Source organism: Rhinatrema bivittatum, chromosome 7 (genome assembly GCF_901001135.1).
Source record: "Rhinatrema bivittatum chromosome 7, aRhiBiv1.1, whole genome shotgun sequence".
NCBI classification, from domain to species: domain Eukaryota; kingdom Metazoa; phylum Chordata; class Amphibia; order Gymnophiona; family Rhinatrematidae; genus Rhinatrema; species Rhinatrema bivittatum.
The window spans coordinates 139,635,922-139,663,543 of record NC_042621.1 but is presented as its reverse complement, the minus strand read 5'-3'; the positions used below and the strand labels follow the sequence as shown (position 1 = coordinate 139,663,543).

General features: G+C 47.7%; 1 protein-coding gene across 1 annotated transcript in view; it reads right to left on the bottom strand.

Annotated features, from left to right (window-relative positions):
• CNOT1 (CCR4-NOT transcription complex subunit 1) overlaps positions 1-27,622 on the bottom strand; it is a 987,642-nt gene that overhangs the window by 159,913 nt on the left and 800,107 nt on the right. Inside the window, 2 exon segments of the mRNA XM_029609242.1 lie at positions 7,929-8,071; positions 14,079-14,270. Coding sequence (XP_029465102.1) covers positions 7,929-8,071; positions 14,079-14,270 — 335 coding nt within the window.

The following is a 27,622-nucleotide window of genomic DNA, read 5'->3' as shown; positions in this document are numbered from 1 at the left end:
ACATGTGAAGAAGAGATGCTCAGGTGGGACCTCCTTCGCTCCTTGTTAGGAGATGGATCTGAGGGGAGACCATCAGAGGCATCATCTGATCTCTGTTGAATCATCTCATCAGGTATCATAGGTAACTTTCATCCTATTGTCATTAACCCGGGGATGGGACCCTGGGGTGCCTCGGCCTTTGCCCAGCAGCGCAGCCACTGAATGAATTGGATGGGGGACCGCAGGCCTCTGGTTGCTCAGCTGGCCTGTGGTGAAGATTTCTCCACCAAGGAACTGGCCAGGACCACTGAATTGGCAAGGGGAGGTGGCGGTGCCCAACAGGCATTGATGCATCCCGGGAACAGACATCAGCGAGGTTGGTAACACCTGATGAGTGCATGCAGAGATTCCAGCAGTGGTTCCAAGAGTGATTGTGCAGTATCGCCGTGCTGCTCTGCATCATCCTTGCAACTGCCAGCTGTACATGCCTCTCAAGCTCCTCCTCAAACACTGCAGATACCAGAACTGACTGAGATGGAGGAGGTATGACAAAATGATCTTCAGAACTGAGAAAGATCGGTGGCTGGTATCAGAACCGAATTAGTCTGTTGTGCACCCCCGGCATTGCTGGAGGACTGGCTATCCTCACCACAGAGTTGCTTCAGGGGCATCACAGCACAAGCTGGTGCATCCCTGAGCTCAGCACTATGATCAATGGGAACCAATGTTGACGCTTCTTCAGTTTCCCTCAATGCTTGACTTGGTCTTCCTTGGTGCTAAGGCCCATGACAAGGAACCCAACATCTTCGGCCTGGAGGAGCTGGACGATGTCCAATCTCCAGCATCCCTATCAGCTGAAGGCATCGACAGCCCCATCGATGTCGATGGCCTGGTGGTCCATTGGTGCAGCTCTGTAGTCCCTTGATACCGATGCCAATGGCTTGATCTTCTCCAACCTGAAGAGGCGTTCCAGCTTATCCAGTCGGATCTTGAGTCCCTTCGTGTTCATCTGGGTGCACTTACTTGCAAGCCCAGACATCAAGCAATGCTCCCAGGTAGAGGACCCATCTATCATTGGGGTCCATGATAGATACAGTCCACGTGCACCGGGAACATCGCTTAAAACCAGAGGTGGACATAACTGGACCAAAGAAAAGGGATGTGATCTCGAAATCAGTGGTAAAAGGCACCAAATGTACCACCGCCCTGGGATTATTGAGACAAAAAGAAACAAACAGAAAAACAGTTGAATACCCTATCTAGGGAGCTAGAGGGATAAAACCAAGGGAGACCCGGCGTCAATTGCAGGAGGCAGGAAAAAACCCATGAAGAAAAATGCATTGAAAAATTTTTCAGCACAGGCCAAGTAGGCCCAAAAAGAGTGAGGGTCACTTGACCACGAAGCAGCAGGCTCCGCAGAAAGAAGAGACTGGGGGTGACCCCATGTGGATGAATGGTATAAACCTCTGAGCATGCTCAGCATGCATTAAGTCAAGTTCTAGAAACTTTGACAAGTTTTCGGTGCCAAGCTATATTCGATGTCACCCATGTGTGAGGATTCACATCCAGCTTGTCCTCGAGAAAAATGGTACAGAAATTTTGGAATGCTTTGAGACATTACATCACATCTAGTTCAATATTACTTACATACACATCAATTTAACAGGATGATAAATGCACAAGGCAACTGACGCAGTAAATGGAAAGTTTACAGCAGGCTAAATAAAAGGTGACTTCCACAAGTTGACTACTAAACCTTAAATATTTATTGTATTATTAAATGGCTCAACTTTTAGATAAACATGGGCTATTTATATAGGCAAAAATAACCCCAGTTTGGACCCACTGCCTCTAAGTTATGGTGAAAAGCAAAATTGCTTACCTTGTAATAGGTGTTATCCCAGGACAGCAGGATGTAGTCCTCACATATGGGTGACATCAGTAATGGAGCCCTATGTACGGAAAACTTCTTTAAAAGTTTATATGAAACTTTGAATGGCACCGGAGTGCCTACTGAGCATGCCCAGCATGCTATGATATTCCCTGCCACAGGGGTCTCTCTTCAGTCCTGTTTTGTAGCAATCAGCGTTAGCCAAAAATAAATATAATAAACGTATCGTACCAACTCCGCGGGGTGGCGGGTGGGTTTCGTGAGGACTACATCCTGCTGTCCTGGGATAACACCTATTACAAGGTAAGCAATTTTGCTTTATCCCAGGACAAGCAGGATGCTAGTCCTCACATATGGGTGATTAGCAAGCTAGAGGCTGAGTCATTTTGTGCTGAAGTGACCGTAAGGTATTATTATTGAAATGAATCAAGCCGAAATCACAAGCAGGTTGGATGTAGAAGGAGTTGGGGTTACACTGGAAACAAGTTCTTTAAGACTGATTGTCCATAGGCTGAATCTTGTCTTCCTTCTTTGTCTCAGCAGTAGTGAGCTGCAAAGGTGTGAAGAGAACTCCATGTTGCTGCTTTAACAAATGTCCAGAATAGGCACAGAGCGAAGGTGTTGCCACTGAGGGCTGACATTGCTCTGATTGAGTGTGCGTTACTCGCCCTTGAAGAGTAAGGCCTGCTTTCTCATAACAAAATTGTATGCAATCTGCTAGCCATTTTGGACAGAGTATGCTTACCCACTGCTTTACCTGGTTTGTTTGGATCATAGATACAAACAGCTGACTGGATTTTCTTTGGGCTGTAGTGCGGTTTAAATAGAAGGAGAGTGCACGCTTACAGTCCAAAGTGTGTAAGGTTCTTTCTCCTTGGTGAGAGTGAGGCCTAGGAAAGAATGTAGGTAAAACTATCGATTGGTTCAAGTGAAATTCCGTGACAACCTTAGGAAGGAATTTTGGATGTGTCCGGAGGACTACCCTGTCATGGAGGAACTTTGTAAAAGGTTCGTATGTGACTAGTGCTTGTAATTCACTGACCCTTCTAGCTGATGTAATGGCTATAAGGAAAACCGTTTTCCAAGTAAGGTATTTAAGGTCACAAGTATTTATGGGTTCAAAAGGAGAACGCATAAGTCTAGTGAGTACTACGTTCAGATCCATTGTATGCTTGGGGAATGAACTGGAGGTTTAATGGTGAGTTAGGCCTCTCATGAATTTACTGACGAGAGGCTGTGTGGAGATAGATGCATCTCCCAGCTTGGTATGATAAGCTGAGATTGCACTTAAGTGTACCCTTACAGACGATGTCTTAAGACCAGAGTCTGAGAGATGGTAAAGGTAATCTAGTAGCGAGGTAGTGGGGGCAAGTGAAAGGATCTAAATCTTTCTGAGTGCACCACAGCGTAAACCGTTTCCATTTGTAGGAATAATTCTTTCTAGTGGAAGGTTTACGTGCAGCTATAGTACCTGAGATAAGGTGGATGGAAGGTTGAGAGGCTGTAAGATCAAACTTTCAACATCCATGCTGTCAGGGATAGGGACTGAGGTTGGGATGGCGCAACTGACCCTGTTCCTGAGTTATGAGATTGGGAGCTACTCCCAGGCGAATCGGATCCCTGACTGATAGATCTAGCAGTGTGGGGAACCATACTTGTCGAGGCCAATATGGGGCTATGAGTATCATAGTTCCCTTGTCCTGTTGTAGCTTCACTAGTGTTTTGGTTATAAGTGGTATCGGAGGATACGCGTATAACAGGCCGGAGTTCCAATGGCGAGCAAATGCGTCCCTTGGTAGGCTGTTCTGCTGTTGGAGTAGAGAGCAGTAATTGTTCATCTTGTAGTTGAGCTGGGATGCAAAGAGATCTATCGTCGGTTGCCCCCAGCGCTGGAAGATCTTGGACGCTATTGTTGGATCCAAAGACCACTCGTGCGGTTGGAACTGACGACTGAGGCGATCCGCCACTGTGTTGTGGATGCCCGCTAGGTAGGTAGCCCGTAGAAGAATTGCATGTGTCAGGGCCCAGTCCCAGATTTGGCCGCTGCTTCTTGACAAAGGAGGTACGAACCTGTCCCTCCTTGTTTGTTGATGTACCACATTGCTACTGTGTTGTCCGTCTGGATTAAGACAGTCTTGTGTGATAGGCAAGTCTTTGAATGCATGCAGCGCATAGCGTATAGCTCGAAGCTCTAGGAAGTTTATCTGAAAAGTGGTTTCGAGTCGTGTCCACTTGCCCTGTGTCTTTAGATGACCAATATGCGCTCCCCATCCTAAGGTGGATGCATCTGTAGTCAATGTCACTTGTGGCACAGGTTGCTGAAAAGGTAAACCTTGAGCAAGTTGGGCATTAGCGTCCACCAGAGAAGTGCGGCCTTGAGCTCTGGTGTGATGTAAATAGGAGTGGACATTGGTTGAGTGGCTTGTATCCACTGTGTTTTGAGTGTCCATTGTAGAAGTCGCATGGTCAGTCTGGCCATGGGAGTCACATGAACCGTGGAAGCCATGTGCCCTAGAAGAATGAGGCACTGGTGAGCCGTCACCTTGAATCGGTTGCGGAGATCGTGAGTTAAGAGGACAAGTGTCTGAGCACGGTCTCTTGGTAGAAAAGCGGTCGCTAGCGTAGTGTTGAGCTCTGCCCCTATAAACTGTAGTAGATGAGTTGGTGACAGATGGGATTTCTGGTAATTGATGAGAAACCCCAAAGAATGAAGGACTTGGATGGTGAGCTTGAGGGACGCGACAGCACCTTCTTTTGAATGACTTCTGATGAGCCAATCGTCTAGATAAGGAAACACGTGCACCTTTTGTTTGTGTAGGTGTGCCACTGCTGCAGCCATGCATTTTGTGAATACTCTGGGTGCTGATGCGAGTCCGAATGGCAGCACTCTGTATTGAAAATGTTGATCTAGTACCCGAAATCGCAGGTATTGACGATGAGGAGGATAGATGGGGATGTGAGCGTAGGCATCTTGAAGATCCAGAGAGCAGAGCCAATCTCCCCTTTGAAGAAGAGGCAGAATGGAGCCTAGGGATACCATTCTGAATTTTTCTTTCTTGAGAAATTTGTTGAGGTTCCTGAGGTCTAGGATAGGACGAAGGCCTCCTGTTTTCTTTGGAATGAGGAAATATCGGGAGTAGAATCCTCTGCCCTTTTGAGGACCAGGAACTGGTTCTATGGCCCTGGCTCTCAGAAGGGTGGATAATTCTGTTTGAAGAATTATGGAGTGTTGATTTATTGAATGAGAGTGAAGTGGTGGTTTCTCTACAGGGGTAGTTGAGAAATCCAACCTGTAACCGTGAGTCGTGATGGATAACACCCACTGGTCGGTGGTTGATGGAGGCCCAATTGCTGAGGAAGTGTTGAATGCGGCCTCCTAACAGGTGTTTTCGGGGAACGGATTTATGCTGCTGCTCTCTGGGGATGTTCAGAAACCAGACGTGGCCGTTGTTTGTGGAGGCGGCTGAGGCCTCGGCTGCCTTTGCCTAGGCTGCTGGCGCTGTGCTGGGCGGCTAGGCCTCTGTCTACCTGCTGGGGGGGTAGTATCTTCGTTGGCGATAGTAAGGCTTTCGAGTGTCTCTTCTTGGAAACTTTCTAGAAGAGGCCTGCGACTCCTGAGGCTGAGACGACAATTGCTTCAAGTCTCTGAGTGGTCCTTAAGCGTCGCTACCCGCTTCCTTTATCTTGTCTCCGAAGAGATTATCCCCCAAGCATGGTAGATCAGACAAATGATCTTGGACTTCTGGGCGAAGATCCGATGCCTTCAGCCATGCCCATCGTCGTGCAGCTATAGCCGATGCGGACAACCTTGATGCTGTCTCAAAACAGTCGTAAGTGGCCCTGACTTCGTGTTTCCCCCGAGTCAAGGCCTTTATGTACCAGTGCTTGAAATGCCTCTTGGTATTGATCCGGTAGGGTCAGAGAAAGCTCTTGAACCTGTTTCCAAAGGTTCCTTTGGTATTGGTTCATTGTACAGCTGGTAAGATGTAATTTTTGATACCAGCATGGAACCCTGGAAAAACTTTTCTGCCTAGGTTGTCTACAACCTACTGTCCTTCCCAGGCGGCACTGAAGCATGAGATTTCTGTCTCTTCGCCTTCTTTTGGGCGGATTCTACCACCACTGACTGGTGGGGTAGTTGTGGTCTTTGGAATCCCGGGGTTGCTGTACTAAGTACGTGGCCTCAGCTCTTTTATTAACCGGTGAGACAGAACTTGGATGCTCCCAGATTCTGTGTTGAAGTTCCTGTAAGACTTCATGAACTGGGATTGCCAACATCTCCTTGGAGGGTCTACAAACTGTAAAACTTCCAAAGTCTTTTGTCTCTGATCCACCTCTGTTTGTATAGGGAATGGAATGGTATCAGCCATTTCCCTAACAAAGTTTGTGAAGGAAAGATCTTCCGGTGGAGACTTTCTGTGATCCTCAGTTGGAGATGGTTCTGAGAATAAATCTTCTTCCGAAGAGTATTCTGAATTGGAATCATCCGGTTCCTGCTGTGGCTTGGGATAAGGAACTGACGGTCTTACAGGCGAATGTGGCCTAGGGGGCCTTGGCACCCCTGAAGGGCCTGGAAGTGGATCCTGCGGTGCTTGCCTTGTCAGGATTCCCAGTAGTGTGTCCAATTTGCTGAAAACTGGGTGCAAAATGGGGACATCCTCCCGAGGAACCGGTGTTGGCATCGGCCTTCCTGGTGAGGGCACTGGCAATGGGCATCGGTGGCACCGAAGACGGAATCAGAGGAGGCGTACGAGGTAACGGTGAATGCACCGGGGTTGGAATCGATGTCGGTTCCCGCGGCATCGATGACCCCGGAATCGTTGGTGCGGAGATGGGCATCGATGGTTGTGGAATCGGCATCGATGGCGGAATTGCGTCTCGAAGAGCCTGTTGCACAGCTTGACGAATGAGCGCATCAAGTTTCACTCGCACAGCTGGTGAAAACAGAGCAGCTGTGGAGGGAGGCGGTGTTGGCGATGCCGATTCCTCCTCAGGGCCCTGAGGAGGTTCGGAACCCGGCACCGATATCGGTGGGGATCGCCAGTCAGTAGGCCTTGGAGCCTCTGCTTCCGTCCGGGTTTTCTTAGCTGGAGAGCCCGTACCTGTGATAGTGTCTCCGGACACCGACTCTCTCCGCCGTCGATGTCGATGGCGATGCTTCTCAGGCTGTTTGTCGCTTCCTGAAGTGGATGCCTTCGATGAAATCGACGGGGATGGAGTGGAAGCGTCCCCCGCAGCCGGAAGTTTCTTTTTTAATAGTAGTTTCCGAATCGAGGCCGATGGCGAAGACTGGGCCGAAGTTGACGGTCTTGGAAGCAGCTGGACTGAAAAAAGCTGCTCCATCCTTTCTGCCCTTAGGCGCCGACCCTTTGTGGTCATTTCAGCACAGGATGAACACGCCTGGATGTTGTGATCCTTGCCTAGGCAAAGAACACACTCACCATGCGGATCGGTAATAGACATTGTTCTATTACAATTCGGGCACTTTTTAAACCCGGAGGCCATGGCGCCGGACGGCCGTCGATGCGAAGCCCGAATTTTATCGTTCCCAGCCGGGAATCGAAAAGGAAAAAAGTTACCAGCCAGTAACAAATGGGAAAAAATCCCCTTTTGTGATATAAATTTGTCGAAATTTTCCGATTTTTTTGGAGATGAAAAATCACCTCAGACTCCAATCAAACCGCGAGGCTAACCGCTTCGCGGAAAAAAGAAGACTGAAGAGAGACCCCTGTGGCAGGGAATATCATAGCATGCTGGGCATGCTCAGTAGGCACTCCGGTGCCATTCAAAAGTTTCATAGAAACTTTTAAAGAAGTTTTCCGTACATAGGGCTCCATTACTGATGTCACCCATATGTGAGGACTAGCATCCTGCTTGTCCTGGGATAATAAAAATTTTTGAATGGCTATGAATAGTTATGAATGCTTTTTCAGTCACTAGTGCTAAAGTGACTGCAATATTTTTGTACTATGTAAAACGTTTATGGGGAAAAGATGAAGCTATTGTACATTGTTCCTAGTTTCCTCCTTGTGGGCCCTCCCCCAAAGCCTTCACTGACCTGGTGATTTGTTTGTTGCACCATGGAGATCCATAGGCACGGCCATCCTGTAGAGCTTTTAGCACCAGAAGATGACATTCGCGGTAACGGAGCAGGAGATCAGCATCAGCACCACTGGTTGCATCCAGTAACCCTTCAACAGCCTAAAGAAAAACAGATAAGTCATCCCAAACCAAGACTGAAAAAGATGAATAGTTAACATGATAGGGTATCTAAAAGATCATAGAGGATTTTACAAGCTGAATGAAGTTGCAAATTTCATTTGAGCTACATCAATATATTGCTCCCTTATCTGCTTTTTTGCAGTTTGTCACAAATGATATCAGTGTATCCAATTGATTCAAACTGACAAGAATATATCTTAGAGAAATGGAGAAATTACTTACCTGATCATTTCGTTTTCCTTAGTGTAGACAGATGGACTCAGGACCAATGGGTATAGTGTACTATAGTGTACTCCTGATAGCAGTTGGAGACAGATCAGATTTCAATCTGACGTCAGCCCTAATACATATACCCCTGCAGGAAGTGCAGTTCTTCAGTATTCTCCTCGAAAAGCAATTGTGGATATATGTATGACTGAATAATTTGAATAACTTGATTAACTTGATAACTTGGTTAACTTGATTAATTTGAACTGGGTGAATTGGTTATAGCTGGAGACCGCCAGTGCCCTCAACCAAGAAACGTTGACACCCGGTAGGATGGGTGTCCTAGCTGGAGGAAAGCATAGCTTAGCCGTGAATCACTCACTCTCGGGAATGTCACTCTAGGATTCCATGAATAATGGCAGCCGTGGGTAGGATGCTGAGTTCATCTGTCTACACTAAGGAAAACGAAATTATCAGGTAAGTAATTTCTCCATTTCCTAGCGTGTAGCAGGTGGACTCAGGACCAATGGGATGTATAAGAGCTACTCCCAAACCGGCTGGGAGGCTGCCCATGACCCACTTAGTACTGCCCTTGCAAATGCTGTGTCCTCTCGAGCCTGAACATCCAGGCAGTAAAATCTGGAGAAGGTGTGAATGGAGGACCATGTCGCCGCCCCACAGATCTCGGTGGGTGACAGCATCTTGGTTTCCGCCCAGGATACTGCCTGGGCTCTAGTGGAATGGGCCTTGACTTGTAAAGTCGGTGCCTTGCCTGCTTCTACGTAGGCTGCCTTGATGACTTCTTTGATCCAGCGGGCTATGGTTGCTCGCGAGGCCGCTTCCCCTTGTTTCTTCCCACTGTGAAGGACGAATAGATGGTCCATCTTTCGTATGGATTCCGACCTTTCCAGATATCAGACTAGGAGGCTGTTGAAGTTGAGGTGGCGTAGACTGTAAGACTCTTCCGAATTCTTATGCTCATCTGGCGATGGTAGCGAGATGGTTTGGTCGAGATGGAAGTGAGAAACCACTTTGGGGAGGAAGGACGAGACCGTGCGTAACTGGATGGTTCCCGGGATGAGTCTTAGTTGGAGAGACAGGCCGCGAAGAGGTCTGAAGGAGGCTCCTGCTAAGAAATCTAGGACCAGGTTGAGGTTCCAAAGAGGCACTGGCCACTTTAGGGGTGGTCGGATCTGCTTGACTCCTTTCAGAAAGCGGGAGACATCTGGGTGAGAGGCTATGCTGCTGCTCTCGCTCTTGGTTCCCTAGCATGACAACGCGGCTAACTTTACCTTGCTGGAGTTGAGAGAGAATCCCTTCTGTAGTCCGTTCCGCAGGAATTCCAAAATCGCAGGAATTTTGACTGAGGTAGAACGATGTTGCTGTCCTCACACCAGGCTTCGAATACTCTCCAAATCCTTATGTATTTTAGGGATGTGAAGAACTTGTGTGCTCTGAGCAGGGTGTCAATTACTGCCCCCGAGTATCCGCTCTTCCTCAGGAGAGTCCTCTCAATGGGCAGACCATAAGAGAATAGAGCTGGATCCTCGTGGAGGATCAGTCCTTGTTGGAGCAGGTCTCTGTATGGAGGTAGTAGGAGGGGGCTCCCTGTCAGCAGCCTTCACATGTCTGCATACCACAGTCTTCTTGGCCAGTCTGGGGCCACTAGAAGTACTGGTCCCTTGTGGTGTTCTATCTTGTGGATGATTACGCCCAATAGGGGCCACGGTGGGAAGGCGTATAAGAGTTTCCTGTGGCCAGGTCTGTACCAGGGTATCGATTCCCTGGGATTGGGGTTCCCGCCTGCGGCTGAAGAAGTTGGGCACTTGGGCGTTGAACCGGTTTGCCAGGAGGTCCATGGTTGGTGTTCCCCAACTGTTTACTATCAATTGAAATGCTGTGGTCGACAGCCTCCATTCTCTTGGGTCTAGACTTTTTCTGCAGAGGTAATCCACAGCGACGTTGTCTTTCCCGGTGATGTGGACAGCCGAGCTCTCTTGAAGGTTCGCTTCCGCCCATGACATTAGGGGGTCTATTTCCAGAGACACTTTTTGGCTTCTGGTTCCTCCCTGACGGTTGATGTAGGCCACTACTGTGGCGTTGTCCGACATTACTCTGACTGATTTGTTTCGGAGTCTGTGACCGAACCGTAGGCAGGCTACTCTGACTGCTCAGGCTTCTAGGCGATTGATGTTCCATCCCGACTCTTCTTTGTTCCATTGCCCCTGCGCGGTTAGCTCTTGGCAGTGTGCTCCCCATCCTTGTAGGCTGGCGTCTGTGGTGAGCAGGATCCAGGTTGGTGAAGATAGTCTCACTCCCTGGCTCAGATGGCCTTCTTGTAGCCTCCTTTGTAGTTTGATACGAACTTTGTCCGGGAGCTGAAGACTTACGGTGTAGTTCTGGGACAGCGGATTCCATCGTGATAGTAGTGAGCGCTGTAGGGGTCTCATGTGAGCTCTTGCCCATGGCACTACTTCCAGTGTGGATGCCATGAGGCAGAGGACTTGGAGGTAGTCCCATGCCATGGGGCGAAGCTCGCTCAACAGGGTTCGCAACTGGGTCATTAGTTTTGATCTCGTCGGTGTCAGGATAACCTTGTCTTGTTTGGTGTCGAACCGGACTGCAGACAGCTCTTGTTTGTGTTGACCACCCACCCAAGGCTCACCAGTAGAGTTTTGACTGTTGGCTGCCTGGTGGCTTTCCTCTGGGGATTTCGCCCTGATCAGCTAATCGTCTAGTTAAGGGTGTATGAGGATTCCTTCCTTCCTCAGTGTTGCTGCTACTACCACCATGATCTTGGTGAATGTCTGGCATGCTGTGGCTAACCCGAATGGTAGTGCCTGGAACTGGTAGTGACGGTCCAGGATCGTGAAGCATAGAAAACGCTGATGCTCTTGATGGATCGGAATGTGTAGGTAGGCTACCGACAGATCCAGGGATGTGAGGATCTCTCTCAGGTGTATCGCCCTAATTACTGAGCATAAGGTTTCCATGTGGAAGCGAGGAATCTTCAGGTGGCAGTTGACAGACTTGAGGTCCAGGATGGGCCTGAACTTTCCTTCTTTCTTGGGAACGATAAAATAGATGGAATAATGTCCAGTATTTATTTGTTGTGTGGGCACCGGTGTTATAGCCTCTAAGGCTGCCATCATCTTGGAAGGGTCGTGGCAGGGGGGATTCCACAAACTTGTCTGGAGGGAGGTGGTGGAAATCCAAATAATATCCCTCTCGAATGATGGCTAGGACCCATTTGTCTGAAGTTATTTCGACCCATCTTTGGTAGATTAGGGCAAGTCTGTCCCCTATGGCTTCTTCCTTTGGATGGGTCGGCTGGGGCCAGGGCCCAAGCTGGCTCCTCTTTTGTTGTGCTTGTTCCGAAAGGACTGGTTCCTGCCTGTGGGGCGAGCCGCTTGATATGTGCTTCTGTATGGGTTGAAGCGCCGTGATCCTCTGCCCCTGGAAGTTCGGGGGAAGGGTCGCTGGTTTCTCTTATTCCTGTCCTCTGGTAGACGCGGCAGTGGGGATTCGCCCCATTTGTTGGCTAGTTTCTCTAGTTCACTTCCGAACAGGATGGTTCCCTTGAAGGGCATCCTTGTGAGTCTCGTTTTGGAGGATGCGTCAGCTGACCAGCTTCGGAGCCAGAGTTGTCTTCTGGCTGCCACGGCTGATGACACTCTAGCTGCGGTGCGCACCAGATCAGAAGCGTAATCCGTGAGGAATGATACTGCTGGTTCCAGGGCATCCCGAGGAGTGTTGTTCCTGGTCTTGTGATAAGCAGGCGCATGTCACCATGGCACAGCAGGCTGCGATCTGTAGAGACATAGCTGAGATGTCAAAAGACTGAGGATGGATTCCAGACATCTGTCCTGAGCGTCCTTGAATGCTGCTCCTCCCTCTACTGGGATAGTAGTGCGCTTCGAATCCGCGCAGACCATGGCATCCACTTTTGGACATGCCAGGAGATCTTTGGCAGCTGGGTCCAGCGGGTACATGGCTGCCAGGGCATGCCCCCCTTTGAACGTAGTCTCCGGAGCATCACATTCCAGGTCAATTAGCTGCTGGACGGCTTGTAATAGTGGGAAATGATGGGAGGTCTGACGGAGTCCCTCTAGTAGGAGATTCGTCTTAGGTTCCCCCGAGGCACTTGTGCCCAGGATAGCGAGCTTTTTCAAGCTGTGAGTAACCAGGTCTGGAAGCTGGTCCTTGAAGCGCCTCATGGTTCGGTGAGGCTCTGTCCCCGGAGGGAGTTCCCCTTCCTCCAGGGGTTCTGATTCCTCATCTGAGTTGTCCGTGTCCCCGAAGGTGGGGCTTCTGGGCGTTGGAATCGCTTCCATGGGCATAGAGGGTCCCGGGATGTTGAGGTCCTCTGGCAGAGGTTGTGGCCATATTATCGGAGGCCCTGGTTGCATGTGGACGAAGGTATGCACGCCTTTGAGGAATTCCACCCAGGAGATAGATGCTGGGTCTAAATTAAGAGGCGCTGAGTGTCCCTGGGGAGCCCCATTTGAGGGATGGTCCCGCTGGGAGACGCTAGGTCCTGCGTACTGTTCGAGAAGCTGTAACCCGGTACTGGCTGGGGATGGCCATGGGCTGGATCCCCCCGGGCCTCCTTGCACTGTATACACAGGGCCATGGCCTCCTCATGCTGTGCAGCTCTAATGTGGCATGCTGGGCAAAGGCCCTGAGCCTTGAACTTCTTTTCCGGTGGTGCCATGGGTTGTGCGCGTAAAATACAGTTATGCGCTCCGGTGCGACGAAGTTGTGCGCGTAGGATTGGTATGCGCTCAGGGAGATGTGCGCGCTGTTGTGCGCACAGATCGAAGTTACGTGCCCGGCACAGTAAGCGCGTGGCTATGTGCATTGCTTGTGCACATGATACTTGGGCGCACGATGTTGAGTGCACAAGGTATTTGTGCACACGGATTGGGACGGCGGACAGTGCGGCGAACAGATTAAAATGCTGACGGTAACCACACGGACAATATGGCGACCATCTCGGAGGGTCTCCACGTGGGAGGACCCTCGGATCTGACTGGGGTCTAGCCCTGCTAGGACAGATCAACCTGGTGGCACTGGTCCCGGCTAGCGACCTGTGCGACTCCTTGAGCTTCGGAGACTGGAGACTTTAAATAGATTTCTACCTTACCTTGTCTCGGCGTTTCCCGGTCTCAAACTGCAGGGGGAGAGGGTAAATACCTTCACCGCCTCGCTCGAAGTTGCACCTGCTGCCTCTCAGCCTCACCCAATGTCAGGGGCTAGGTCCCCGCCGAGGGTCGGCCGCCATCCGAGGCTTACCGCCAAAGGATCGCGGAAATCACCTAGGGAATTCTCAACTGGGGGAGGGACCCAATGGGTGTCACCGCAGGAGAGCGGGGCTCGTCTGTAGAGGTAAGATTTCTTCTTTTTGTTTTCTTTGCTAAATTACTCTAATGCTGTGCTAGCATGCAGAGAGTCCCGAACTGCTATGGAGACAGAAAATACTGAAGAACCGCACTTCCTGCAAGGGTATATGTACTAGGGCTGACATCAGATTGAAATCTGATCTGTCTCCAACTGCTATCAGGAGTACACTATACCCATTGGTCCTGAGTCCATCTGTTACAAGTTAGGAAAATATTTCTTTTGCTTGTCAACATTGAAAGCTCAAAGCACTCCCAAATGTGAAGAAACTACATCTTACAACAGTAACTTAAAAAGAGCCAAACAAACCACATTTGAGTCCTGAAGCTAAATCTTTGTGTACTGGCAGCAACCTGAAATTTATAGTACTTGCACTAACCTTTTGAAGCAGGCCAAGTGCTGCAATGGCATCCCGGGAGTTGCGAGCCAGCACAACTGCCTCCAGCAAGCTGCGTAGAGCCTGGGCTTGTGGGTTCATGGCCAAGGTGGGTGGAATAGCATGAAGGTGCTGCTCCAGTTCCGTGATACATTTATCATAGATCTGTGCAACATCATCAGTGGCCCAGGCTTGCTGTTAGAACACAGGAGAAAATAATTTTACTAATACAAGTCATTTTATTACCACAAAGAGTTAAAGTAAATCGCTATCCTTTTAATCTTTGAGGTGGAGGTATAGTAAGAAAGAAACTTACTTTGAACCAATGGTTTTTTTGAAAATATATATTTTACAATATATTTGTATGTTTTTAACATATCTAGGTTTCTCTAGCTCTGAATTGTTCATCCCTCCTTCCTATCTGGAAGTATTTGACCAGTGAAAGAGTTAGGACATATGATCTCTAGCATTGCATCCCTGCTCCTCCATATATTTAAATAGAAGAAGTGGAAAAATTTCAGGTGAGACAGCAATCAGCTACAAAACATCCATGACAAATACTAAGGTCTTTACCACTCATGAAAGGTGCTCCCACTCAGCAGCAGCCCTGCAGCTGTCTTCAGTTACCGAGCACAGCAGTGATGAGAGGGAGATGGTCACTTACAAAAGGGAGATAGGAGGGTTTCACTGGTGATCTATTGTCTTCAGAGAACATCTATTACACATAAGCCACTTCACTTTCTCTCAAGACAAGCAAATCAGTCTCATACATGCGACTTCCTAGTTAAAGGTTGTCTTAAACAAAAGGGTGAGATATGTCAATAGGCACAAAATTTGGATTTTGTTGGGAGGAACCTCTTTTTATTTTACTGTTTAAAATTAAACAAGGAAGACAACCTAAAATCTGTAAAATGGACACCAGTAGGGCGGGCTCCATTCCTTAAACAAAAAAACAACACCCCCCCCCCCCCAAAAAAAAACCAACTTAGCAACCCGAAAGGAGACCAGTCTAGACAATCAGATTTGACCTATGTGGACTGAACTCCATGTTACAGCCTTTGAAATGTCCTCAATGGAGATATTAGATAGGTGGCCAATATTTATTTACATACAATTAATCCCACTTTTCCAAATAAACTCTGCCCAAAGTGGGTGGGTGTGTGTGTGTGGGAGGGGTGTGTGTGTGTGTGGGGGGGTGTTTTGCAACAAACCAATGACTATACAAATTAACATTAATCCAATACACAACAAAAATATATAATAAAAACAGCTAAAAATTCATAAAACATTTTCACTAACAATTATCAGATCATGCAGAAAATTCAAATACAATTCATCAAATCTGTATTTCTTACATTATAAAAGCCATCTGAAAGAACCAGATTTAATCAAACAATGAAAAGATTAAAAAAAACCTACCTCTCGTCTGGCTTCCAGTGGGATGGAATTCCACAACTGTGGAGCCAGACCAGAGGACCACCGTGACCTGGTACTTGTCAGTCTAATATTGGACAGAAAAGAACAGTCAACCGTACTTCATAACTGAATGCAAAGTACGCTGTGGGACATAAGGGATCAAATTGGAACTTAAGGTAAAAAGGGTCCATGTCATATAGCGCTTTAAACACTAGAGACAGTATTTTAAATTGCGAGTGATAACTAACCAGTAGCCAACACAAAACAGCCCAAAATAGGAGCAATCCATTTCTCCGATTACTGCCTATGATGTGAGCTGTGGCATTTTGAATTCATTGGATTTAATATTTTTTTTTTAAGTTAGCTCTACATATACAGCATTACAATAATCAAGCCTCAAAAGAACAAAGGCATGCATCACCATCTTAAAATCTGCGTTCACCCAAAAAATGGCAAATTTATATTTCTTAAATCATCTTCCCAAAGGATGCCCAAGGCAAGAAAATTTGTCACAAATTGAGTTTAGACTACTTCCTATTTACTGAGGCTATTTATAGACCCAGAGAGAGTTTAGAAACTAAAATAAAACCAAAGCTTGTGTTTTACAGGAAACACACCATCATGTACCATTTTCTTTAAGAGCAAGATCTGGTTTTTGTCTTTTTACTAATCCAAAGTTATCTGAAACCTCTCTCCAACTGCTCAACCTGTTAAATTGTGTTATTGTCATGGTATCAGACAAGATGCATGTGCAACTGAATACGGTAAGCAGATATATGAAAAAAAAAAACCCAAAAACAATGTGCTTAATTTTCCTATAGGCTGCAAATATTAAAAAAGGGAGACAGATTGAGATATATGCTTCTTCCCACAGGAAAGGGAAAGTAGTAAAGAAATTACCCTCGCAAAAATCTTTGCAACATTGCCTTCAAAAGGACAAAATAAAGGTAGGTAACTCCGGTCTTTGAAACAGGTCTGATTTCCAGGATATCCATAATGAATATGCATGAGATATGAGATAGAGGCAATGTATGCAAATATAAATCACACATTGTTTTGTAGAGCCTAAAAACCAGACCTCTGTGGCACTCAAGGACTGGAGTTGCTTATCTCTGACTTGACCAAGGTGGTAGAGTTTCACTTAAGCCAAGGCCAGACAAGGATTTGGATAAAATGGTCAACGAACCAGGAGACCAGGGTTCAAGTCCCGCTGCCGCTCCTTGTGACCTTGGGCAAGTCAGTTTACCCTCCATTGCCTCAGGTACAAAAACTTAGATCGTAAGCCCTATGGGGGGATAGAGAAATACCTACAGTACCTGAATATAAACCAATGTGATATCTCGATCGAAGGTTGGTATATAAAAATAATAAAATAAATATTGCACAAGTACGCAATTCCAGACCTTGAATGCCACATAAGGGTCTGGTTTTCAGGATATAGCAAGTGTTGCTTACCTGTAACAGGTGTTCTCACAGGACAGCAGGATGTTAGTCCTCACATATGGGTGACATCATCAGGATGGAGCCCAATCACGGAAAACTTCTGTCAAAGTTTCCAGAACTTTGACTGGCCCCTACTGGGCATGCCCAGCATGGCACTAACCCTGCAGCCAGCAGGGGTCCCCCTTCAGTCTTATTTGATAGCTACTACAGGCAGTGCCGAAAAAATAAAACAAAACATTATGAACCCAACACCGCGGGGCGGCAGGCAGGTTTCGTGAGGACTATCATCCTGCTGTCCTGTGAGAACACCTGTTACAGGTAAGCAACATTTGCTTTCTCACAGGACAAGCAGGATGGTAGTCCTCACATATGGGTGAGTACCGAGCTGAGGATGTCCGAACATGCACCAAATGTACCCAACGGCGTGCAACAGGCACAACAACTGGGGTGGAATTTGGTAGAGGGCATCCTGAATCCCACCGGGCAGGCGGAAGGGTGTTGGTACGTCACGTTGGAAATAGGTTACGCAGGACAGATTGGCCGAAGATGGAATCCTGTCTTCCGGCTTTGTCCAAGCAATAGTGGGCTGCGAAAGTGTGGAGAGCTCCAGGTGGCAAGCCCTGCAAATGTCAGGAAGCGGCACCGATCGTAGGTGTGCTACTGAAGTCGCCATGGCCCTCACAGAGTGTGCTTTAACACGGTCTTGGAAAGGAATGCCTGCTTGCTGATAGCAAAAAGATATGCAGTCCGCCAACCAGGAGGAGAGAGTCTGCTTACCCACAGGTTGCCCTATTTTGTTGGGATGGAAAGAGACGAATAACTGAGTGCTCTTTCTGTGGGCAACTGTACAGTCTAGGTAGAATGCTAGAGCCCGTTTACAGTCGAGGGTATGCAGAGCTTGTTCCCCAGGGTTGGAGTGGGGCCTGGGAAAGAAGATAGGTAGTATGATGGATTGATTAATGTGAAACTCCGAAACTACCTTAGGCAAAAACATAGGGTGAGTGCAGAGTACCACCCGGTCCTGCAGGAGTTTAGTGTAAGGCGGATAGGTAACTAGGGCCTGTAACTCACTAACCCTGCGAGCTGAAGTGATAGCCAAAAGGAAAATCACTTTCCATGTGAGATATTTTAGCTCACAGGAGTGAAGAGGTTCAAATGGTGGTTTCATGAGCCGCCCGAGAACCAGATTAAGGTCCCAAGAAGGGGCTGGAGGACATAAAGGTGGCTTGATATGGAGCAGGCCTTTAAGAAAACGTGTTACGAAGGGTTGTACCGATGTAGGGACATCCCCGACACCTTTATGGAAGGCGGCTACCGCACTGACATGCATTCTGAAGGAAGAGGTCTTTAGACCTGATTCCGATAAATGCCAGAGATAGTCCAAAAATCTTGGGATTGGACAGGAAAAGGGATCAAGGGACTGTGAAGAACACCATGATGTATAACTTTTCCATTTATAGGAATAAGACTTTCTTGTGGAAGGCTTCCGTGCAGCAATCAGGACACGAGAAACTGAATCTGAAAGGTTAAATGGCTGAAGGATTAACCTTTCAATATCCATGCCGTCAGGGACAAGGCCTGAAAATTGGGATGGCATAGACATCCGTTGTTCTGAGTGATCAAAAGCTGGTGCCTTCCCAAGGAAATGTGTCTGCGGATGGAGAGATCCTGGAGTATGGGAAACCACACTTGGCGTGGCCAGTGAGGTGCTATCAGCATCATGGTTCCCTTGTCGTGACGGAGCTTCACGAGAGTCTTCGAGAGAAGAGGAAGTGGAGGAAATGCATAAAGCAGACCGGCTGTCCACGAGAGGGAGAATGCATCTCTGGGCTGAGAGCGCTCTGTCCGAATGAGGGAGCAGTAATTGTCCACTTTGTGGTTCTGAGGGGACGCAAAGAGGTCTATTTGGGGATAACCCCATTGCTGGAAGAGAGAGGTTGCTACCGAGGGGTTGAGAGACCACTCGTGCGGTTGGAAGACACGACTCAGTTTGTCTGCCAAGACATTGTGCACTCCCGGCAAGTAGGTGGCTCTGAGGTACATCGAGCGGGAGAGCGCTTCCGCCCAAATCTGCGCAGCTTCCTGACACAGAAGGAAGGAGCCTGTGCCTCCCTGCTTGTTGATGTACCACATGGCCACCTGGTTGTCCGTCTGAATCAGTATGATCTGATTTGATAGGCAATCCTGAAAAGCTCTGAGAGCTTGTCACATTGCTCGAAGCTCCAGGAAATTTATCTGGTGTTTGGCTTCCTCTGGAGACCAAGATCCTTGTGTCTGTAGATTGTTCACATGAGCTCCCCAGACGAGGTTGGAAGCATCGGTGGTGAGAATGAGTTGAGGATCTGGTAGGTGAAAAGGCAGTCCCTGGAGGAGATTGTTCTGATCTTTCCACCAGGCGAGAGACAGACGGAGTGCGTCGGTGATGTGGACAATGGTTGACAGAGGCTGAGTCGCTTGAATCCATTGCGACTTGAGTCCAATGCATGACTCTCATGGCCAGGCGGGCCATTGGTGTGAGATGGACTGAGGACGCCATGTGTCCGAGAAGGACAAGGAATTGCTGAGCTGTTGCTGTATACTGAGACTGCAACTGGTGAGCGAGAGACACGAGGGGTTTGCACTCGTTGTTGAGGTAGAAAGGCTTTTGCCTGTAAGGTGTCCAAGTCTGACCCAATGAAGGGCAAGGTTTGAGATGGGACTAAATAGGATTTCTCGTAATTGACGAGAAATCCTAGAGAAACTAGAAGCAGGGGTCCCCAAACCTGTACTGGAGGGCCACCAGCCAGTCGGGTTTTTGGGATATCCTCAATGAATATGCATGAGAGAAAATTTGCATGCACTGCCTCCATAACATGTAAATTTTCTCTCATGCATGTTCATTGAGGATATCCCAAAAACCCGACTGGCTGGTGGCCCTCCAGTACAGGTTTGGGGACCACTAAACTAGAGTGTGTAGAGTCAAATCCAGGGACGATTGAGCGGCTTGCTGGGTTGGGGCCCTGATTAACCAGTCGTCTAAATAGGGTTAGACGTGAACACCACCTTTCCTGAGAAAGGCTGCGACAACTACGAGACATTTGGTAAAGACTCGTGGTGCCGATGCTAGGCCAAATGGAAGCACCCAGTATTGATAGTGCCTTGGGCCTACTAAAAACCGCAGGTACTTGCGATTAGCTGGAGCTATCTCAATGTGGGTGTATGCGTCCTGGAGGTCCAGAGAGCAGAGCCAGTCTCCTCTTTGTAGAAGAGGTAGAAGAGAGCCCAAGGTTACCATCTTGAACTTTTCCCGCTGGAGATACTTGAGGGCACGTAGGTCCAGAATTGGACGAAGCCCCCCAGATTTTGGGGGGATCAAAAAGTACCGGGAATAGAACCCTAGGCCTTCTTGCGAAAGAGGAACGGGTTCTATTGCTGTTAACTGGAGAAGGAGGGAAACCTCCTGCGCCAGAAGGACAGAGTGGTTGGGTTACTCTCCACGCTTGTAGAGGTGGGGAGTCTGGTGGAAGAGCAAGAAAGTTTAGGTGGTAACCCTGAGCAATGATTGCTAGCACCCATTGGTCGGTTGTGATTGATTGCCACATTCCATGAAAGTGGCACAATCGACCTCCCACTGGTATGCCTGGCAGAGGGATCAGGCTGCTGCTCTGCTATCCCCCACCTTGTTGGTGGGGGGATAGTACTTCCTTGGGCGGAAGAATAACTTCTTAGAGTCCTTCTTGAAGGGTTGTCTAGAAGGGAAGTCAGAAGGAATCGATGAGAACTGTTTGAGGGTCTCATGATGGTCCTTTAATTCAGCCACTATTTGCTGAATCTGTTCACCGAATAGATTATCTCCTATATAGGGCAGGTCAGAGAGCCTGTCTTGTACTTCTGGGTGAAGGTCAGAAGACTTGAGCCAGGCCCAGCGTCTTGCCGAAATGGCAGTTGCAGACACTCTAGTGGAGGTGTCGAAGATATCGTAAGCTGTTCTTATCTCATGCTTTCCTGCCTCAAACCCCTTGTTGATGAGGGTTTGAAAATGTTCTTGGAATTGGTCAGGCAGTGTTTCAGAGAAGTGCTGTATTTGCTTGAAAATTTCCCTGTTGTATTGGGTCATGTACAGCTGGTAAGAAGCAATTCTGGAGACGAGCATGGCCCCTTGGAACACTCGTTGACCAATATTGTCTAGGAACTTGTGTTCCTTGAGAGGAGGGGGTCGAGGAGTGTGGCTTCATCCTTTTTGCTTTGAGCTGATTCTACCACAACTGAGTGGTGGTCAAGCTGAGATTTTTGAAAGCCAGGGGCTGACTGTACTAGATAAGTAGTGTCAGCCTTTCTGTGTACTGGGGCAATGGATCCAGGGTTTTCCCAGTTCTTTTTAAGGAGGTCAAGAAGAACTTGATGAATGGGAATAGAAGTGATCACTTTAGGGGCATCCAGGAACTGGAGAAGCTCCATCATCTAGTACCTATTTATCTTGCTCCGTCTGAAGCTGAAAAGGGACCAATTCCGACATTTCCTTCACAAAATTAATGGAAGAGAGGTCCTCTGGAGGAGAACGCTTTCTACTTTCAGTAGGAGAGGGAGGTGAAGGTAAATCATTGGTGTCTGTGGAAGTATCATCACCCCAGGTGTCATAAGGATCAGCAGGCTGACCTGTAGGACAAGAAGGGGGTTGGATAACCGAAGGGCCCGGCTGAGGCTCCGAAAAAAAATCGAAGGAATCACCGGGGGCACCGTGGACGCCCTGGGGGCATCGGTGCCGGCATCGATGGCACCGATGTGCGTATCGCCCCCGATGAATGAATCTGTGGCGAGGGACGACATGGCATCGATGGCTGAGGCAATACCCCCGAAGGAGGAATGCGGAACAGTGTTTCTCCTCCCGATGAAGCTGTCATCGGGGAGCGCACCGGAGCCATCGGAGACTCGGGAATCACCGGTGGAAGGGCAGTCATGAGCGCCTCCATCTGGGGATAGCAGTGGTGCCAGCGCTGCTGGAATCGAGTTGGTGACCAGTTCCACTCTCGGTGCCGTGTCTGTGCCGGAGGAACCTGGAGTCGTTGAATCGCCTTGTCGATGGCCTTCCCGGAGACCTGGGGCAATCAGCCCCGGCTCCGTGACGGAAGAGTGAGACTGAGGCACAGTCGGAGGGACCACCTTTACAGGCGGAATCGCGACTCCCAAACCCCGATCGGGTGAGGGTTGCCTCGATGTCCTGGTCGCAGGAGCGGTCAGTGCTGTTCCTGGACGGGGCTTCTTCGATGGTGGCTCGGACGGTGGCGAGGTCGATGATTTCACTCCCTCGATGGTCCGAGACTTACGATGCCAATGGCGATGTTTCTCCCTACGATCCCCTCGATCTTGAGGGGGAGAAACGGGAGTCGATGGCTGTGAAGACGTCGAGGGCGGGCGGTCACCCGACAGTTGTCGATGGTGGTGCGACTTCGACTATGCTGGTTCCGATGACGTCGATGCGATGGATGGCGTCGGGGTGTGAGCACGGAAAAGGAGTCCCATCTTCTCCATTCTGGCTTTGCGACCTTTTGGTGTCATAAGGGCACATTTGGTGCAAGTCAGGACATCATGCTCACGGCCTAAACACATTACACAGACTCCATGAGGGTCTGTGATAGACATGATGTGAGTACAGTCCGGGCACCGACGAAAACCAGACGCCATGGCCATAGAAAAAAAATTGAGCCGCGGTATGGTCGACGGCCAGTAGGCCGCGAGGGCCAAACTCAACAGTAATCGACGAAAAATGGTGAAAAACTTACCGGAGTACCGCGGCCTGAGAAAAGTTAGAGGAGGGACCCCTGTGGGGCAGTCTAATTTTAATTAACTCTGTGAAGAAAATTCCTGTCAGGAATCTCTTCAGAGCTCCTAAACCGCGAGGCTACTGCTGCGTGGAAAAAAGAAGACTGAAGGGGGACCCCTGCTGGCTGCAGGGTTAGTGCAATGCTGGGCATGCCCAGTAGGGGCCAGTCAAAGTTCTGGAAACTTTGACAGAAGTTTTCCATGATTGGGCTCCATCCTGATGATGTCACCCATATGTGAGGACTACCATCCTGCTTGTCCTGTAAGAACCTGAATGAATATGCCTAAGATATATCCATACAAAGCTGCCAGGTAATACAAATCAGACCTTAGATCCTATCCCATAATCTCCACAGTTTATCCCCCACACCATCTACCCCTTCCCCCCAACCGGCATTAAATATCCAAGAATCTTAATGTGGCCTACTAATACTGGGAAATATAACTACACCTAAGTTGTGAACTGGAGTTTTAGGTGGCCAAAACCTTCCACCCCCCCCCCCACCCCCCACTAAAAAGAAAAATCAGAATCTCTTCTGACAAATGGTTAGCAAGCCTCTGAGCCAAAACGCACCCCCTCACTTACATGAACCTAAGAACTAGAAGCTGTAGGGTTTCCTGATACACAGTAAGTAGCAAGAACTATTATGTTCATTATCATGAACCCTAACAGAGGTGGTTTTCAGGCCAGTCTGAAATATGTAAAAGATAGTTAAGCAGCTTCTGTGAGGGGCAAGAAAAAGGATCTAGGGCCTTGCCCCAACAGATGGCAAATCTGTACAAGTATAGCTGTTAAGACATTCCAATATTCCTTTCTAAAAGGAAGGATTTTAGAAAAACCAAGGGATTGAATTCCCTGCCCTCAGCATACAGAGGTCCAGACACTAAATGTTGGAATGGTACAATCTTCCCTGGCACCGTGTGACCAGTTGGGGAAGTTTACAACTTGATTGGGATTTCACCCTGAGGAAACCAAACAAGCGGAAACCAAACAGTTTCAAAAGGGAGTTAAAAGCTGACAATAGTTCCTGGACACCTTCTATCAAGGTTTTAGCTACCAAAGACATGAGAGGATACATGTACAGAAGACCTGTTTCCTAATGAAGGGAAAAGCATTGCCACTAATCTGTCTTCTAACTCTTCCTGGGGTAGAAAGTAATACCTTCCTCTTCTGAGTGTCACAAACAGGCCTGCTTCAGGTGTGGTGCACTGAAGGAAGACCCTGTTTGTTATACCCCGATCCCGGAACCACCCACAGAATTCATGGTGTTGACTGTTTCAGCCAGTATAATGTCTCTTCCTGCCAGGTACCTTAGGGTCAACCCTGAAAGAGATGGCTACTCTGGTAGATGTAATAAACCTGTACCATCACTAGAGTTTGCGAGATACCAGAAGTTTTTACTTTTCTAATATTCTAGCAGCACCATATCTTCTCTCTAATTTGACCAAAATTTCAGCTAAACATATACAAATGACAGTCTAAGTAAAGAGATTAAGTACACATTCTCTTCCCATAAATCTTCTCAGAGCAGGTTTAACTAGAACTAGAGGAGATGTCAGTGTGTAATAAAAGCTTTCCACCTTCAGGGTTCCCAACTCTTACCTATATGCATCCTCATATGAGAAAGATTAGATTAGCAATATAAAGTGAGAAGCTTTGAATGTTAGACATTTAACAGAAAAATAATTTGCAATAAGTATTTTTTTTTTTTTTTTTTAGATTTACCAACTAGCATGTGCATCAGGAGTACCTCGGAGTGGGTCTACCACAGCCTATTAAAAATAAGTACCTAAAAACTGCTTCTTCTTGTATTTCCCCTGACCACTGGCCTTACTTGTTTTCGTTTCTATGACCTTGCTAAGGCTATCTGCATTTGTAAGAGGGAAGAGGTAAAAAACTGTAGTTGGTCTTAAAACTTCATGGTGCAGACAAAGCTATGCCCATTTATTTCAGGTAAAGGGCAATATACTCAGAGCTCATCTATTGCCACTAATGGTTCAAGATCATTACATCAGGTAACCCCAGAGCAGGGGGTGAAATCAAAGCTTCTTTCAATTGGTGCAAATTTGCTAGTTCGTGTTTTTCCCATTGGAAGGGCTGTAATTCTGCTTCTTTGCCTCGTAGTTTGTCATATAATGGTTGGGCCAAAATTGCATAGTTTGCAATCCAAAGTCTACAATATCCTGCGGCTCCTAAAAATGCACGAAGCTCTTTTTTGCAGATGGGTACAGGTTGATCTCTGATAGAACTTGTATGAGAGATTCCAAGGCGACGAGTGCCTTCACGAATTCGAAAGCCCAAATATTCTACTTCCAATTCACAGATTTGCGCTTTCTTTTTGCTTGCACGGTACCCTTTCGAGTACAAAGTCTGTAATAAATGTTGGGTTGATACTGCACATTCATGATAAGTTTCTCTAAACAACAAAAGGTCATCCACATATTGTATGACTGGCCCATACATAACTTGATACATCTTTAAGTCTTTTGCCAGTTGTTCACCAAACAGAGTAGGTGAATGCTTGAATCCTTGAGGTAAACGAGTCCATGTATACTGTTGCTTTATTCCGGTATGGGCATTTTCCCACGTGAAGGCAAACATTTTCTGATATTCCTCTGCTATTGGAAAAGAGAAGAAAGTATCTTTGAGATCAATAACACTGTACCATTTGGAACTAGAAGAAACTTGAGCCAGGATTGAGTACGGATTTGACACGAGTGCTACCAAATCTGCCACTTGAGTATTCACTTTTCTCAAATCCTGTACGGTTCTTGCTGAGATTTGGGCCATGATGGAATACGGGTTGGGACCAGGGCCATGATCTAGCTGTTGACCTTCTGCAGGTCCTGAACTGATCTGTATTCTGTGGAATCTGGTTTCTTTCCCGGCAACAGAGGCGTGTTCCACTCAGATCTGGTTGTTTCAGGTGTTTCTGGTTGTTTCAGGTGTTTCTGATCCGATTACTGCATCTGGCGGCATATGGCACGGGGTATTGGGTTTGGTTAACTATTTGGGCGCCTTGCTTTAGTTCGATCCAGACTGGGGGCGTTCACGACTAATCCTCCAGGACAAATCCCGTCTCTGTCGATGATGGGGTGTCTTCTGGGTATTGACTGGTTGAGGAAGTAATCTCCATTTCTCCCTGAGGGGGCAGATGAGTATCACTGGATGGTCCCCGAAGGAGGCCTTAACTTCCCCTGTTGGTTGAAATCTCAATGTGGTCTGTAGTTTACACAGCAGGTCCCGTCCGATAAGGGATACCATGGTCCCGCCTACTTGTATAGTTCATTCTTTCTGCAGAGGGGCAGTGAGTACCTGACCTGAGGCACCCACTATAGAAACAGTCTCTTTCGTCGGGGGGCCGATTGGTGCAGTCATGACAGATCGTTGGTCTCTGAGTCCAACAGGCCCCTGATTTTGTTGTGTTCCCTCGTGGATTTCCACCAGAGGTTCAGTGGGGATTCTTCCCTCCCGGTCTCTTCAGGCTGTCGCCTCCCCCGCCATCTGCCAGTGGGGGTTGTCCGATCTCCTTCCTCCTCTGCCCCTTTATGTCGGTGCAGGTCCATTTTTGTCGTTAGTATTCACTGCAGGGCTCCCGTATTTCTTTTGCCATTCTTCACAGTCTCTCTTCCAATGGCCTTCATTTTTGCAGTACGCACACTGATTCTTTCCCAAGGGGGGTCTTGTTCCCCCTCCTCTTCGCGGTCTGCCATTGTCTTGGCTCCTTCCCGTTCGAGTGTCCTCGAGAGCGGCGGCTAACAGTCACTTTCTCCTTCACTTGCTTCTCTCTTTTCTCTTCCACTTCTCTATTTCCACATACCTGGTCTGCTATAGCTTTTAACTGGCTGAGGCTCATGCCCTCAAAGCCTTCGGCCTTCTGCAGCTTCTTTCGGATGTCGGGTCTATTATTAAGTTCCTGGTTGCAGGGACGGGCCCTTTTCTTCTCTTCCTGATCCCTGTTCCCATACATCTCAAAATACGATGAAAAGATCACAGTCCATCTGGAAATTGAATAGGTGACCTGCGCCTGGAGGCAAATCAGTTCTGACGAGGCTGAGAAGCTGCAAAACATTGCTTCCTACATACTTGTAAGTTTGGCATTGGGTTAATTCAATAAAGTCAACCTGGATCTGCAGGCAAGGATCCAGGGGGGCGCTTTAGGTGTGCAGGAGTGATGATCAAACCCTTGGAAGCCTTGTACCAATTACATTGCAAACACTAAGAACATATGGTAATAGCCAGAGCCCAGCCCCCACCAGTGGTAAAAGAACATAATTGCAGTGTATATATGTATGTGTGTGTGTGTGGGGGCCACTACTTTATCATTTGGGCCGAATCATATTTGCTCTTGTTCCTAATCTTGCATAGTGGCCCCTCCTCTTGCCCACAACTTCCAATAATCCTTATCTTGCGCCTGCCACTGAATCAAAATTTTTAATATTAAGTCTTTGTTTTCTCTGTGTTTTTACAACGGCATCCTACCAGTCAGATGCTGTCTTATCTTGCCAGTTCCTTAAAACAGGGAGTAGCTCTGCATATTTAACTACTGCTAGCCAAAGAAGCAACAAGAAAAACTTTAACAAAGAACCCATTCTTAATCATTTCTCCTCTAATTTTCCCAGAGTCAGCTTCAAAATAAACTGCGTCAGCAAAAGGGAGTTCATACTTTATCATGCGTTCCAATGTAACTTTTAAATAACAGATAATATATAGGAAACAAGTAAGAACAATAATTAACATGGTATTAGAGAATATTCTTATTGTACAGGTGCCCTGCAATAGATGGAAAAAATAAATAAATAATTGATTAACCTGTGGATGTATCGAGTGAAGGATAAGCATAGGGAGGACACTGGGATAGAAGATATGAGAAAACTGAAAACTTCTG